The 16,344-nt window shown below is 37.8% G+C and overlaps 1 protein-coding gene across 2 annotated transcripts in view; it reads left to right on the plus strand.

Annotated features, from left to right (window-relative positions):
* RC3H1 (ring finger and CCCH-type domains 1) overlaps positions 1 to 6,865 on the plus strand; it is an 80,683-nt gene extending 73,818 nt beyond the window's left edge. For both annotated transcript variants that reach the window (XM_006153336.3, XM_014589684.2), the window contains exons 19-20: positions 1,915 to 1,917; positions 3,275 to 6,865. In XM_006153336.3, coding sequence (XP_006153398.1) covers positions 1,915 to 1,917; positions 3,275 to 3,425 — 154 coding nt within the window. In that variant the 3' untranslated portion in view covers positions 3,426 to 6,865. The remainder of the gene's footprint in view (positions 1 to 1,914; positions 1,918 to 3,274) is intronic.
* Positions 6,866 to 16,344: the final 9,479 nt, after the last annotated feature.

The following is a 16,344-nucleotide window of genomic DNA, read 5'->3' on the forward strand; positions in this document are numbered from 1 at the left end:
CCTGTGACCTAGTAGTTAGAGGCACCAATCTCATGACCAATACGAATTCTGGTCCTGATCACCTGAAAAACACTGGGTGAAATGAATGAGAGGGTATTGAAGCATGACCATGCCCCATTTGGGGGTGCTTTCTTCCTCTCTCTGTCTCTCTCTCTCTGTCTGCTTCTCACTCTCTGGTAAACACACTCGCTCTCTGGCAAAATAAAAAGTAAAATAAATAATGTGCGTACTTTGGTTCACTTTTGGTTAGTCATTGTTTATTTATTTATTTTATTGCCAGAGGGTTAGTGTGCTTGTCAGAGAGGGGAAGCACCTCTCTGCATGGGACATGGTCACACCATAATCTTTTTTCTTCCACTTCTATACAGTACCAGGATATCCTGTGCGCATGCATGTGCACACGGGTGTGAACACACATAACTAGCATGTTTTTCTTTGCTTTGCTTTTTAAAAATTTTATTTATTTACTTAGAGATTTTTGCTACAGGGCGCATGCGCTTGCTGGAGAGACAGAGAGACAGAAAGCAAAAAAATATCACCCCCTCAGGGAGCGTGGCCATGCTCCAATCCCTTTTTCAAACTTTTAAGGCCAAGATTCTAATCGAATCTCAGTCTGCCCTATGGGACCTGGCCCCCTGTACATACCATTTAAGTGTTGGACTCCAGGGCCAAGCCGTTTTGATTGTGAGAAGTTTCCAAGTTACCTCAAGGTTTTCTACAGCTTAGATAGTGAGCCACGTGGATTGTACTCCATTGTTTGGGTACATCTCCTTTAGTATGTGTGTTGTCTTTGGTCATTTATAAAATTAAGTATAATTTCAGGATCATCAGTTTGTTTGTATTACCTATGTTTGATCTCTTAAATTAGCATCATTAAATAGACGATAACTGCTTTTATTTCCTTCTCTTTCAAAGGAGAACCAGTGTTCTCTGGACATGAAAAGCAAATTGAATGCAAGTAAGCAAGCAGAAAATGGACAACCAGAACCACAAAGCAAGGTTCCAGCCGAGGATCTTACATTGACATTCAGGTATAGAAAGGGACATTTTCATAGTCTTGAACCACACATAAAAGAAAAGTAATAATATTATCAAGGTATAACAGAAGTGCTCTCCATAAATACAGTTTTTTTCTTTCTTTCTTTCTTTTTTTTTTTTGGAGAGGTTTTTGCTATAGGGTACATGCGCTCGCCAGAAAGACAGAGAGACAGAAAGCAAGAAATCACCCCCCAGGGGTGATGGCCACGCCGCAATCCCTTCTCCATTCTCCTCTTGGGATCTTGGGCATGCATGCACACACATCGTGAATTTAAGCCACCAGGTTTGGGACTTGGACCACGGTCGACTACATAGGAATCCAGTGACATAGCCATTATGCCAACTGCTGGTCCCCATGAATATAGTTTTTAAAATACCATTATTCTGTGTATATTGAGAAAAGAATATTTTTGCATTAGTCTAGGAATTTTAAACTTACTCAGATTGAATTATCTGTTAATAACAAAAGAAATATTTTGGGTTACATTTCTTTCTTCCCCTTGTTTTTAAATTTTTTTTTTTTTAAATACTACCTTGGGACCAGCAGATGGCATAATGGTTACATTACTGGACTCCCACGTAGTCGAACGCAGTTTGAGTCCCAGACCTGGCAGCTTAAAACTTAACACCAGGTGCATGTGCATGTGTGCCCAAAACCCTGAGTGGAGAAGGGATTGTGGTGTGGCCATCCCTCTGAGGGGGTGATTTCTCGCTTTCTGTCTGTCTCTGTTTCTCTGGTGAGCACAAGTGCCCTATAGCAAAAACCTCTCTTTAAAAAAATAATAATAAAATTTAAAAATTGAACCTACAGCCTTATATTATTTAATTATAAAAGTAATATATGCTCAGGGTTAAAGAAAACTAAAATGGAGCCAGCAGGTGGTGTTGTGGTTGAGGCACTGGACTTCCACATGGCCAATGTGGTTCGAGTCCTATATTTGGCAGCTTGCCTTCTCGTTTTCCCTTTCTCTCCCCACCCCCTGCTTCTCTCTGGTGAGTGCACATGCCCTATACCAAATTAAAAAATAGAAATGAATAAAATTAAGTAAATAATTCTTGTAAAAAACTGAAATTAAAAAATGTAGAAAATACCCCCCGCCCATTTTAAATGTGTTCCAAAGGGGCAAATTAAAAGCCAACCTGGGCCCAAATGTGGTATGGTGGTTAAAGCTGACCACAGTTTTAAGTCCCAGACCCAGCAGCTTAAAAATCATGCAGAATGTGTATGCATGAGTACCCAAAATTCCAAGAGGAGAATGCAGGAAAGGGAATATTGAGCGACCATCCACCCTGAGGGGGTGATTTCTCACTTTCCCTCTCTTTGTCTCTCCCTGCAGCAAGTGCACACACCCTATGGCCAAAACCTAAAAGAAAAAAGAAAAAAAAACTAATTCCAGCAACCAGAGATATAATGAGTGTTAATATTTTAGTGTAAGTGTGTATCTTTCCAGTCTTTAATAGTGTGAGGACATTTAGCCTACCCATAACCCTACCATCTCTGAGCTTTTGTTTTTGTTTTTTTAGAGGGTTTTTTTGGTGTTTTTTTGTTTGTTTGGAGGGTTTTTTTGCCTTAGGGCACATGTGCTCTCTGGAGAAATCACACACACCCCCGCCCCACCCCTGGAGTATGGCCATGCTGCGATTCCTTTTCCTCTATTCTCTTTCTGAGATCTCCACACACAAGTGCCCAGCGTGATTTTTAAGCCCTAGGTCTGGGACTCGAACTGGCATGTTTGAGTCCAGCAATGTAACTACGACTCCAGGCCCCCCACCTCTGATTTTTAATTTAGTCTGTACTGTGTCCTTCAGTATTCTTCTATAGATATGAAAAAATACATATCTATCATGAACAATCTTATACTAAACAGTGTTATAATTAATACTTTGCACATCTTTAATTGTTTCTTCCAACATATTTTGATGCTTTTGAATGCATAGTCCTGAATTGCCCTTCTGATAGTCTAACAAGAATTTCTAATGTTTTGTTCCTTTCAAGGATGAGTTTTGGCTATTTTAAATCCATGTGTTATCCTAGATTCAAAATAACTTTTTATTAGTAAACCTGCTAAAGTCGTAATAGTAAATACTTTTAAGGTATGGGCTTGCAGTCTTTGTTGCAACTTTCAACAACTAAATGATACATACACCCTATTGATTTTACTCTATCAATACTAAGTATTTTGTTTTAATTTTCTCTTCTTTTTAAAAATTCCAACTACATTTTTTATGTCAACAGTGATGTACCGAATGGATCAGCCTTGACACAAGAGAATATCAGCCTCCTGTCAAACAAGACCAGCTCCCTGAACCTGTCAGAGGATCCTGAGGGAGGAGGGGATAACAATGACTCCCAGAGATCAGGAGTTACTCCCAGTTCTGCTCCCTAATACATAAGGAGTCCTCCTTTTATCTTCTGCTCCTAGTCAATTTATGGGGCATGGGAGTAGGAGAATGGATAACTTCTAAACTTTCTCCAAGAGTGGTCCGAAAAATCCAGGAGAAACGCCCGGAGGCAATGTGCACAAACACCACTACTAAAAACAAGCCCTGCACATAGTTCACATTAATGCATTTTTTTAATTTAAAGAAAAAGAAAAAGAAAATTAGCAGTATCTGCAAGCAATTCAGATTAAATTTGTTTTTGTTCTGTGAATGAACTTTATTTTAATAACTTTGGACGCCTTGGATCCAGGGCTTTAAAAAAAAAGAAGATATTATATATACACTCTGTTTGATTAATTGTATGATCTTAATGAAGTAGGTTTTTCTTGTATTTTGGTATTATTACATACCCAGTGTATAATTCCTTACCCCCTATCCTTTTCAACTGTCACCATCCCATAAGCTGAAACAGACAAAAAGCACCAGCCTTCCTGAGAATTCTGTGGTGCTTGGGAAACAACAGAGGGATGTTAGACTGAGTTATTAGAAAATGTGCAGCAAACCAACTCCAGGGCTATTCTGTGGAATTTTTTTCCTTTCTAAATCAGCAGATTCATGGATAGATATGTTTTTCTTATGAACAATTTTTTTTTTTAGATTTTATAATTTTTATTTATCCTCCAAGAGAAGATTATCGGATAATTTTTAAGCGTTTCCATTCCCATATGAAGGACTCTTTGTATTTTCTTAATATAATCAGAAAACAGATTCAGTGTTTGGGTTATTTTGAGTCTGTTTAAATGAAGATTACTTCGGGAATGAACTATAACTTACTAGCGCTGAAAATACATGGTTGGTGTATTGCTTGTGTTGAGCTCATGGTTGTAAACTTGGAGATGTGCTTCCCAAATTAAATTTTCACTGAAGTCATAGAATGCTCAAAATCGGGGCAGTCCACCATGTTTTAAAACTGCATCACTTGACTTGAACTTCAAATGAACAGTCACATTATTTCAGTGGACGTTTTTGTTTTACACTCAAAATCTAAAAGTATAAAATAAAGTCCCTGGGTACTAGAACTTGCAAAGAGATGTGGCAACTATGATATGCCCGAGTACTTTTTTTTTTTTTTTTAATTTGTTTTTGCTTTTTGTTTTTTAACTGCCCGGGTCTTAAGGATTGTTTACAAATTGATTATTTGTTGCTACTCAGAATCATTAACATAAGCAGGTAGTAAATATTACCTCAAAGTCAGTTTCATAGACTTGACTTTCCAGTACTGAGAGATTGCTTCACAAAAAAAGATTGAAAACAGTAAGGAAGGATTTTTTTATTTTTATTTTTTAGTTCTGCTGCACATATTCTGATGCCATGTGTCTACTTATTTGAGATTCCGTGAAACATATTTAGTGGGGATTGTTTCATGTAGTCCATTCTTTCCATCCCTCTGCCTGCCTGATTTTTTCAATTGCCCTTTCTGGATTATACTACTAAATCAGAAAGCACTGGTTATGTAATAAGTTACTGCATTGCTTTGGTTGGGTAAAAGCAAGAGTTTATATTTTTCTTGTTTCTTATTTTCTTAACTCTTAACTTCTGCTGAGGTTATAACCACCTCAGTCTAAGCTCTGTGTCCATCATACTGTTAACTGAAATGAATGGGGGGGTGTGGGGGTAACACAATCCTGCCATTGCCTACCAGTAGGAGAGTCCAAACAGAACACTCATGTGAGTAGCGATTGTTTAATTTGCCCAGTCAAGGCACCGTGTTTATATACTATTTCACATTGAATTTGATTATGCCCTACAGACCTGGCTGGTCAAGGATTTGATATACACATATTGGCTTGGGATTCGAGCTTTCTTTTTTATTTAAATAAAAATTTATATATATATTATATATATACATATATACATAGCTATATCTGTATATATATTGGGTATGTTTTAAGGATTTTTTCGCATGAGCGCAGCTGTTGCGATACAATGACTGATTGGGAGGTAGAAGCACTGAATGAAGGTGAGGCATTTTTTCAGTTGATATATACATTTCCCTTTTGTTTTTAAATACATTTGTGAATTTTTTTATTTTTTGCTTATTTTGCTTTTTTAACTTCTATTTAAACCTCTTGCATTTATATTTTAATTGCTTATTGTGTATTGGGAGAAGGAAAGAAACTTTTCTACGACTTATATAATCCTGAGATTTTTCCATTTCTCTACATAACCAAAAAAGGCAACATTATTGACCTCCAACCTTCAATACGCAGTTTTGGGCGGGTTTTATTTCTTCTTTGGATATGTCAGATAACTCCTGCCTTTTAGAAGCACTTAGAAATTTAGAATGATTCTGGTATTGGGAGTGAATTTATGGGTATTGATTTTGTTGAAGTTTAGAATAAAGGTAAAGTTCTATCTTGGGTATGTATTGAAATTCCTCTTAACTCAGTTTCTGTTACTGTTTTTATTTCCTTCAAATACACTCATTCTTGCTTTTGCCATTTTGAATTTGTGAGCTAAGCAGGAGCAAGGATTAATTAACACTGATTTCCTATTTTGAACAAAACCAAAATAGCCACTGTTTAGACTTGACTTAAAACAGTATCTTTCTCTTTTTATGTATTTTCATTTGGGGAAAAGAAATATCTTAAATTGTAGTTTGAATTCTAGCTATAGTCCTTGAAGGCTCCACATTCAAGAAGCAACCTGGTTTGGTAGAAGAACGGTATACTGTCCTAGTATGCCTATCATTTATCTAGTTTAAATGGTCATTCCACCTTACCTAATGAAAATTCTTACAGCTCTTCTAGTGCTCGTCAATGAGTTTAAGAACTGTTTGAGTCCTTAACTGTTTTTTTGTCTTTTTTTTCCCCCATCAAAATCTGAAAGGCATTGATTTTTACTGACTTTTTAATTTTATTTGTGCTTTTAGAAGAAGTTAGAGCAGAAACCAATCAGGAAATAGAGTTTTTATGCTTTTTGCTTATTAAAACATTAATTTATTTCAAAGAGGACTTTCCTTTTCACCGAATTGAAAAAAAAAAAAAGACTTGGACACCTCAGATGAACAATTCTGAAAAGGTTAAGGTAGGAATGTTTAGCATTGTGTTCACTATTATTTAGATAACAAAACCAGGACTTCATTACTGTGAGATACATAAAAGTACTTTGAGTTAACTCTTTCTTAAGAGGTCTCTGGGGGAAGGTAAAAGAACTAAAAATAAGACATCTAGATTCAGTTTCCTATCTTACATGTAGTTCTTTTGCCTAATTTATAGATGTTGTCTAAGTCCAGTAACTGCCCTATTTACATAATATACAGAGGCTGAGGTGACCAAAGAGCCATTCTTAATTATTTTTCTAAGTAAAATAATAGTTACCACATAGATCTCTAGTAATATTAATCAAATGAAAAGATACTGTTACTAATGCCACCTGCAAATATTCAACTACTCAGACTGTATAAAAATTTGTTACTTTAATGTGGATGATTCCTTTCTCCCACCTTACATCCCTCCCCTTCTCCTATACTTTCCATGTATTTATTTTTTTGCCTAAAAGACAAAATTGATATGATTGTAACTTGCCATTTTGAGTACGTAACTTCATTTGACTTCCCACAAATCTTCAAACTTGGAGTTCAAGGTTTAACTTTTAAGTTTTTCCGTGGATGTCTTTTTTTTTTTTTTTCCGGGCCCTTTTCATCCCGTGGGTTACATAATATACAGAGGCTGAGGTGACCAAAGAGCCATTCTTAATTATTTTTCTAAGTAAAATAATAGTTACCACATAGATCTCTAGTAATATTAATCAAATGAAAAGATACTGTTACTAATGCCACCTGCAAATATTCAACTACTCAGACTGTATAAAAATTTGTTACTTTAATGTGGATGATTCCTTTCTCCCACCTTACATCCCTCCCCTTCTCCTATACTTTCCATGTATTTATTTTTTTGCCTAAAAGACAAAATTGATATGATTGTAACTTGCCATTTTGAGTACGTAACTTCATTTGACTTCCCACAAATCTTCAAACTTGGAGTTCAAGGTTTAACTTTTAAGTTTTTCCGTGGATGTCTTTTTTTTTTTTTTTTCCTGGTCCTTTTCCATCCTGTGGTTTTCCCTTAACTTACCCACTGCCCTCCCCAATCTGCAACAGTGACAGTTTGCTGCCTCAAAACAGATCATTCAAATGAATTCGCTTAGCCAATAACTTCTGTGAAGTTGCCTTTTCTAATGGTGTTATTACTCAGTGATGCACAAATGTGGTATTTGCCCTACTGGTAGGCAAACAAAGGCCTGGTTAAGAGTGGTAACCTGCTGTTTTTCTTTAAAGGAGAGCCAAAGACTTGTGCTTTACTCTGTTTTGATTTGGGGGGAAGTAGTAGCCATTTTGATTGTGAAACCTTTTAGTATTTGTGAGTTGATCGTACTGTGTATGTAGATATATGTAAAGTTAACTATTAAAGTTTAGCTGGCCTTATAAAATGTAAAAGTAATGAAAATTTAATCAGTTTCTCTAAATCAGTGCATGTCATCTTTTACAATACCATTTCTAAACATCCTATCCCACCCCATTGCTTTTTTTTTTTTTTTGAGATTATCTTTTTGTGATAGCATATTCTGTGTTATTTTGTTTGTTTGCTTTTCTTTCCACTTGTGCCTAAGGGACAACCTCCTATCACTATGGTCAGGTCATGGGACTGGGCGAAAGAATTCTCGATTATGTGACTGGTGAGAAATACTTATCTACAGTCAGTGTGTGTTCAGATAGATTACGGTGAGATTCAGAGAAAATAGATCTTTTTCACTGAAGAACATTAGGTTGCTGTTACTGTTACTTACCTGCAGATGGTGATGGATGGAGCTCTCTCTTTTTTTCACATTCCTTTTGCTCATTTTAAAGGGTCAAGTAAAGGTTTCATATATAAAATCTATTTGTAAAAGCACCTGTAATAATTTATATTTGGTTAAAAGAATTAACCCTGTTACTTTTTAGGAGAAATTAATAACCTGCCTGGAAATTGTTCTGTTCACTTAGATTTTTACCTAAAAAGAATCCAAGAGTGTTAAATTTTTAGTTGGTAATGCATGATTACAGTGGTACAAGGTGATCTCTTCATTTGAAAAGTCTGTCTAATAACCTTTTAAGATAAAAATTGGATGTTACTAAACTAAAACAAGTTTTACTCTCAAAATTAAGGATTGAACAAATAAGCGATCTACTGCTGTCTTGAGTGTCCATTGTGCTGATCCACATTCTTCCCTTTCTTCCTTGGACAACTAGGATTTCTGTATTTTGTTGCTTCAGCTCAGCTTTATGACATTTTTCTACTTAAATGACTTACTAGGAGTTGTAGGTGGATTGCAGTTAACATTAAAAATGTTTCTCAATTCAGCCTTTCTGAAACACTTCAAAAAGAAGGCTCTTTTTGTCAAAAGTACTATTGTAGTAAATTACAACCTAAGATTTGGATTGTAAAGATTTTATTTCTTTGATTGCTAAAGATATGTCATTAGTAATATATTCTAGTTGATAACTATGAATAGCTATAACTAGTAAAGAATTGTAAACTGCCACCACCTGGAATAGTGACACCTTTTAATAGTAAATGTGATCCTGATAGATGGGTTTTCAATGCTGCACTGAACAGAGTGGGCAAAGAGCCCTATGAAATCCTGTTGTGGTCAGGGGACTTACTGCTCCACTGGAGTCCTTATTTTCAGATCCTCTGGATTTTCAGCCAGACTGAATTTCCTCTAAACTTTATCCATGAGAAAACAGCCCTAGAGTAGCAACATTTATTTTCACAAGACAATAAGGCGCAATAACCCAAGACAAAGAATGAAACCTTAAGATGGTATTGTGTCCAGAAATGTGTATTTTAAAAAATAGAATCCTGTGGAGTTTGTTACCCTAGAGCTTATGTATACTAGATAAAGTGACTTGCTTTCTTGTATTGGTTGGCTTTTGTTGGTTTTTTAAACTCTGAGCAGACAGAGCTCACAAGTCTTTGGCATCCACTCCAGGTTGTGCACACAGAGTCATCTTATAACTGGAAACTGTCAGGCGGTCCCTGCCCTTACCCCAGTGAGTAAGTGAAAGTGGTCAAGGAAAGGATAGAAATAAACGGTTGGGGAGATGATTGGTTGCAAGATTTTTTTCTTCCTGTGTTTTAAAAGTCACCATTTATGGTGTCATCTCTTTCCATTTAGTGGCTACCCTTGTCACAATAACAACTGAACTACTCCATAAAATACTCCTCTGATTTGAAGACATGTACTGCTTTTGCTTATGTACACATCCTCTGTTCAACTAAGACTCTGTCCTGGGAGTGTTTTTTTTTCCCCCCAGGTATTGCTGCCTACATTTTCATAAGTATTCCCCGTTTATCCTTTTTTTCTCTTTCCACTTTGGGAATGAAAGGAACTTGGAAGTGATTTTTTATTTTTCATATTATTCATTGATTCATGGACTTCATATCTTACTTTATGATGAATCTGTGAGTTTTTAGAAGAGAAATGGGGAAAAAATGAATTAAAGTAATAAAGCCTTTCACCCACTTTAAACATTTTCCAGTTGTGAGATCCCTCTTCCTGTGTATGGTCTCTTGTAACCCCTACTGCCCTTACTCTGACGATGGTCAATTTGGTCTTCAGGATCATACCAGTCTCCCCTGAGACATTCTGCCGTCATTATCACCTTTTTGGGTGGATTTTATTTTACTTTATTTTGTTTTTTAAATAACTTTTAACATTAATGCATATTTGCTTGGGATAGAGCTTGTGCTATTTACCAATCGTATTGATTGTATGTGATTGTGCCCTGCAGAGGTATATTTAACAAGACAAAAATAATCTAGGTTAATAAAGGAGCCCATGAGATTTGAGTCAGGTTATAAGTGACTTTATGAAAATCAGTTTCAGATAGTGAGAATTTATATTTCTTGTCCTTAAATATCAGTGCTAGACAAAATACCATTTTTTTAAAAAGTTTTCTTACATTCCTGTTTTTTTATTTCCTCAGTTCCCTGTTCTTTCTTGCCTGCCTTTACCCACAAGTTCAGAAATTTACAAGTATTGAGCCTTAAAGTGATAGCTGATTTTTAAATTGCTGAAGTTTGTGAAATGTTAGTTTTTCAAAATGTTTCCAAAAAGAAGTGATGACCAGTAAATAATGGGTTGGAATTTCACAAGCCATGAATAATCCATAGCACCTGGCAAACTGTGAAATCTTCTTTGAAGACTGTCTCATGAAAGTTCTTTTGAAATAGGACAAGAATCCTGTTTGAAATAGATCATTTTTTTTTCCTTTACTTCCTGTTACTTCCCATTTTTTTTAAATAGCCTTCAAAACAAGGTGAGAAAAGAAATAGGAATGTTTAGGACAGCAGAACTCTGGGTCTGGATAAATGGTTCCATTTGTTGCAGTTTTTCCAGAAGATTAAGGCCATCTTGTTCAATTTTATATTATTTGTGTGCATGTTGTTTATCTCAAAAGATGCCACATTTTGTTAAAATGTTATTTCCTTTCTTTACTGACTCAGCCTCATGTTGCTCCTAATTAGTGTTTAAGGTTCCTATGAGTTGCAGATAAAAAGATTTATTTAACCAGTAGAAGGAGGTGATTCACCTTTTGGATTGTAAATATACGAGTGTCTTCAAGGTCTTTATCTGCTTTCTGTCAGCATTTATATTAAATGATAACTTAATGAGGAAGAATGTGTAGTCTTTTTTTTTGTAAATGAGTCTGTTCCCTTGAATTATTTCCTTATACCTTTTCTATGGAGTTTTTGGGTTTTTTTCAGGTGAAAAACCAAAGTGGCTAATTTGCACAAGCAAGCACATACCTATAGTATCCATTTTGTATAGACGTCACAGTTTAGTCAGCCTTGACTACACTACAGTCCAAATTCCTTCATTTATTATACAGCGAGTACACATTAGGAGTGAGGGTAATGGTTGAGACACCAAGGTCAGTATTCAGTGACCAACCTCTGTTTTTATGCCTTCTTAGAAAATCAGGACCATCTTTATGCTTAAGCAAAATGGTCTTGCTCTGGGTACCTTTTCGTCTTCTAATTTTTATTGGTTTCTCCTAATTATCTTGGAATTCCCATCCATTAGTCATTCCTGGTAGACCATACATGAGTCAAGAACTTTAAGAAAATTCAACTAAGGTATTGGGAATTAAATGACAAGTAGCAAGGAAGGACCTTTTTGTTTAATGTGATTGTAGCACTACGATTATATTAAAAAGTTCAGACTTCTTGGGACCAGCAGTTGGCGTAATGGCTATGTTGCTGGACTCCCATGTAGCTGACCACAGTTCAAGTCCCGGACCCGGTGACTCAAACTCAGGCTGGGCGAATGTGCATGTGTGCCCAGGATCCAGAGAGGAGAATGGAGGAGAAGGGATTACCAGGTGGCCATCCCCCCTGGGGGTGATTTTTTTTGCTTTCTGTCTCTCTGTGTCTCTTTCTGGCAAGTGCACGTGCCCTATAGCAAAAACCTCAATGGGGAAAAAAAATGTTCAGACTTCTTAAAGATGCATAACTGACAGTTACTGGGATTTTCTTTAAAATAACAATTTGTTTGGTTTTTGTTTTGCCAATGGAGGTTATTTATTCCTCCTACCAACAGCTAGCAATTTGGTGGTCATTGATGCTGTCTCTGAACTCAAGGGAGGGCCATAGTAGAGGATCTGAGAGAAGGTAATTGTTGCAGCCATCCCTACATGATTACAGAATCTAGAGTGGTGATTCCGTAGCCAGACCTCTCTCTTCACTGACCTAGGCTTAGCCTGCTCATAGCAGTAGGCACTTGCTTACCCTTTAGACTGATAGGAATTTGGTTTTTGTCTGCATTAGTGCTTAAATCCCAGTAACCAACTGATCTGCAATGTGCAATTAGTAAATCCCTTTGCCTCCCAGGAACTGACTGGATCTGCTTCCTCAGAATGAATTGACCTGTTTCTCTCTCTCTCTCTCTCTCTCTCTCTGAGCAGCTCAAGCATCTTGCCCCTATCCCTTTTCCCTGGTTAGTTGAACTGCTATATAGCGGCTACCCAAGATTGGATCCCTGAAGCTAGTTTATGTTTGAAGTTAGAACAACTTGTCCCCAAATAGCATCTGTTGGTTTTTAGCTCTAGCCATTTGGGAAAGGGCCTTGATCTAGCTAAAGGCCCCAGTGAGATAAATGTTGCCAAACTCATTTGCTCCTAGGCCTGCCTTTCTACCTCACTTCTCCAGTGGGCTTGATCAGCTTTTGCTAGAGCAGCCCTTGGAAGAGAGGTAGTAAGAGGCACTCATCACTTAACTGATCTAGACTTAACCACACTTTTGGCCCTACCTTTTCCTTGAGTTTCTTCCTGAGACTTATAGATCTGTCTAAACCATCCTCTATGCCTCCAGGGAATGTTCTCTCGCTACTACTATGCTCTTCTCTTTCACCACCGGCGAGTTCCAGAATTCACATAGAAACAAGATTTGACTCTGTGCCAGTCTTGCTCAACCTCCCAAGAACACCCGTGCCTGTTGTTCCTGTTCACACCAGGTGTCTATTCTCTGAATATGCATTTTTTAACCTTACTTGACAATCTTGACTTCCATTAGGAAGGAATTTAAAGTATTTTCTGTTAATAAGTCATCAAAACGACTCCGGACCTGGCTTTCTTCAAATAAAAGTTTATGGAGCACGTGGTACATTGAAAACTGAGTGCTGCATACACTGGGTATGTTCAATAAATATTTGCTGTTTTGATTTGGTTTCCCTGAAAACAAAACTGGACTTTCTAACAGTTGTGAGAATTTAGGCTAATTCTAGGGAGATGTTTCAATCATGTCAGCTTAAAGCTGCCAAATGATGATGCAGGATTTATTTTGATACACTTTATTTCACCTTAATTAAAATGTCATGATCATCAAGTAAACTGGAAACTCAGGGGAGCCGGAGACCTCTGTGTGTATGCTAGATGTTCTGCCAAATTTCAGCGGAAGGGTTAAACTGTGAGTTACTCAGTAACCACGGCAGGAACTGGCCTCTATGTTTGTTCCCTGCCAAGGTCCTACTCTTGGAGCCAGAGAAAAGAACAGCTGAAATATGAGGGGACTGCCGGGATATGAGGCAACAGACAAGAATTACAGCTCATAGGGTTACTACTGAGACTATAGGCACAGCTAGAGAAGGAGGAACTTCATTGCTGACCTTCAAATCCTACAAAAGGGTCATGGACTACTAAATTCTTTTCTCCCCATGGTTCCCCAAACCTTACCCCTAAGAGCAAAACAGGGGAGGCCTTCCAATCATGATTCCACTGAAAACGGAGAGAAATAGTGTCACCCAGAAGTGGGTAATCCTCTTCAAGAACTGATTTATATGTATACCAGGTGTGTGCGCATGTGCCCAGGATCTTGGCAGGATGAAGAACTGAAGGAAAAAGGATTGCAGCATGACCAGGCCCCATTGGAGTATGTGTGTGGGAGTGGTGCTTTTTCTTTCTCTGTCATTCCTTCTGACATGAAAGTTTAAAAAATTTTCTACCTGATAAAAGTTCTTAAGGAGTTTGTCTCCAGCTATAGGAAGGATTAGAAGTTTTCATGAATTTTAGTTTTTATTTTGTCTTGTTTGTTTTAGGTTTTTGCCATAGGGTATGTGCACTCACCAGACAGAGACAGGAAGAAAGAGAGAAGGAAAGTGAGAAATCCCCCTGGGGATGTCCACACTGTGATCTTTTCTCCTCCAGTCTCTTTGCAGGATTTGGGCATGCACATAAACTTGCTTGGAGTGATAATCAAGCCGTCAGGTCTGGGACTCAAAATGAACAGTAGCCATGTGGGATTTAGTGTTTTTTTTTTTTTTTAAGAGATTTTTGCGGGACCGGCAGGTGGTGTGGTAGTTAAGGATGCTGGACTTCCACATGGCCAACCGTGGTTTGAGTCCCAGACCTGGTGGCTCGCTTTATCACTTTCCCTCTCTCTCACTCTCTCTGGTCAAATTGAAAAATAAATACATAAAGTTAAATAAATTTTAAAAAAGATTTTTGCTATAAGTCACATGTTCTCACTGGAGAGAGAGAGACAGAAAGCAAGAAATCACACCCTAGGGGGAAGCCACACTATAATCCCTTCTCCTCCCAGGATTTTGGGCATGCACACAAGTGCCCAGTGTGTTGTTTTGTTTAATTATTTTATTTACCTTTATTTACTTATTTTTAATTTGACCAGAAAGGGACAGAGAGAGAAAGTGAGAAAGCAAGCTGCCAGGTCTGAGACTCGAACCATGGTCAGCCACCTGCTGGCCCCAAGTGCTCAATGCGTTTTAAGCCACCAGGTCCAGGACTCATGAGAGTCCAGCAACATAACCATTACACCATCTGCTGGTCCCAAGGAATCCAGTGTCTTTACCTCATGCTACCTGCTGGCCCTGATGAACTTAATTTTAAATGTCTTTATTACACATAAATATTCACAGCTATTAAAATACTTTATAGAACACCAGTAGAGTCACAAATTAGTTTGCCCAGCATACAGGCTGTTTCCATCCTGCTAGTCTAAGATGAACGTAGAAGCAAGGGATTTGGGGTCTCTGAAATCTACACAGTGCAGGCTGGCCTATGACCCAGTGATTAAGGGATCCAGATCCCATATGGATGACTTGTTTGAATCCCAGCCCCAGCAGCTTGAAAAACATGCCACGTCATGTACATGTGTGCCCAAGATTCTGACAAGTTGGAGAAGTGGAGAAGGGATTGTGGTGTGACCATGCCTCATTGGGGAGTGTTTTCTCCTCCCCGCTCTCTGGTGAGTCCTCATGCCTCTGGTAGTTAAAAAGGAAGAAAGAAATCTAGACAGTGCACACTGAGTACCAGATACTTGACTGGTGCTTTCACAGAGCACTGGGAGCTCTGGCAGGATCTGCTGGAGCAGAGCGATGGTGAGTGAATGAGCACTGGCCTCTGGAGCATTTCTGGGTTGTGTTTTCCTCCAGTGTTGGGTGTGACACTGTTAAGACACATTGTTCCTCAGTTGGGGAACGGTTTCTCTCCTTCCAGGACATGGGATCCTAGTTACCCAAATATTTTGTGTTCAAGAGGGGAGAGAGAAGGAATGCCTGAGCTGATAACTTAGTGCTTAAGCCCAGCCCCATTTTCATCCTGTGACTTGTAGATTAAGCTATCGAAAAAGAAAGAGTATGCTGAATGTCTAGGCCATGCTGTGGCCACAGTGACTTGGCATGTGCATCAAAGACATATGTGTTTAATAAAATATGGGTAGTCAGAGAAAAAGGTGATAGCTCTTAAGTTCATTTCTGGGCCTTGGATTTTGAGGGAAATATGGACAAACTTGAGATTACCCAGAGGAGAAAAACTAGATGGTGATATGTCATAATCCTTACATCAAGAAAAACAAGTGGACACACACTGAGTTTGAACCTGGGAAGACAGGGACATCACGGTTATCAGGTTGAAGAATAAAGCCTGTAAAAAAAGATGAAGATATGCTGCTCAGCTCTGCTAGCTTTGCAAGTTGGGGCCAGTCTTTTTTTTTTTTTTTTAATTATTTTTATTTAACTTTTATTTCTTTTTTAATTTGATCAGAGAAGAACAGAGAGAGAGAGAAAGTGAGAAAGCAAGCCACCAGGTCCAGGATTTGAACCGAACTTGGCCATGTGGGAGTCCAGCGTTCTTAACCACCACGCCACCTGCTGGCCCCTGGGGCAAGTCTTAAGCACTGTGTAATATATAGCAGTTTTCTCCTTTGTGCACTGAGCGTAGTATGTTCCTGGTAGAATTGAGAGAATATATAAGTTAATGCCAGAGTCATAGATTCTGGTATAGAGTAAGTTGTTTATTGTTTTTGTTTCTTGTTTTTTTTTTTTTTTTTTTTTTTTTTTTTTTTTTTTTTTTCCCGAGGGGGGGGG

This window comes from Tupaia chinensis, unplaced genomic scaffold (assembly GCF_000334495.1).
Source record: "Tupaia chinensis unplaced genomic scaffold, TupChi_1.0 Scaffold000369_1, whole genome shotgun sequence".
Lineage (NCBI taxonomy): Eukaryota > Metazoa > Chordata > Mammalia > Scandentia > Tupaiidae > Tupaia > Tupaia belangeri.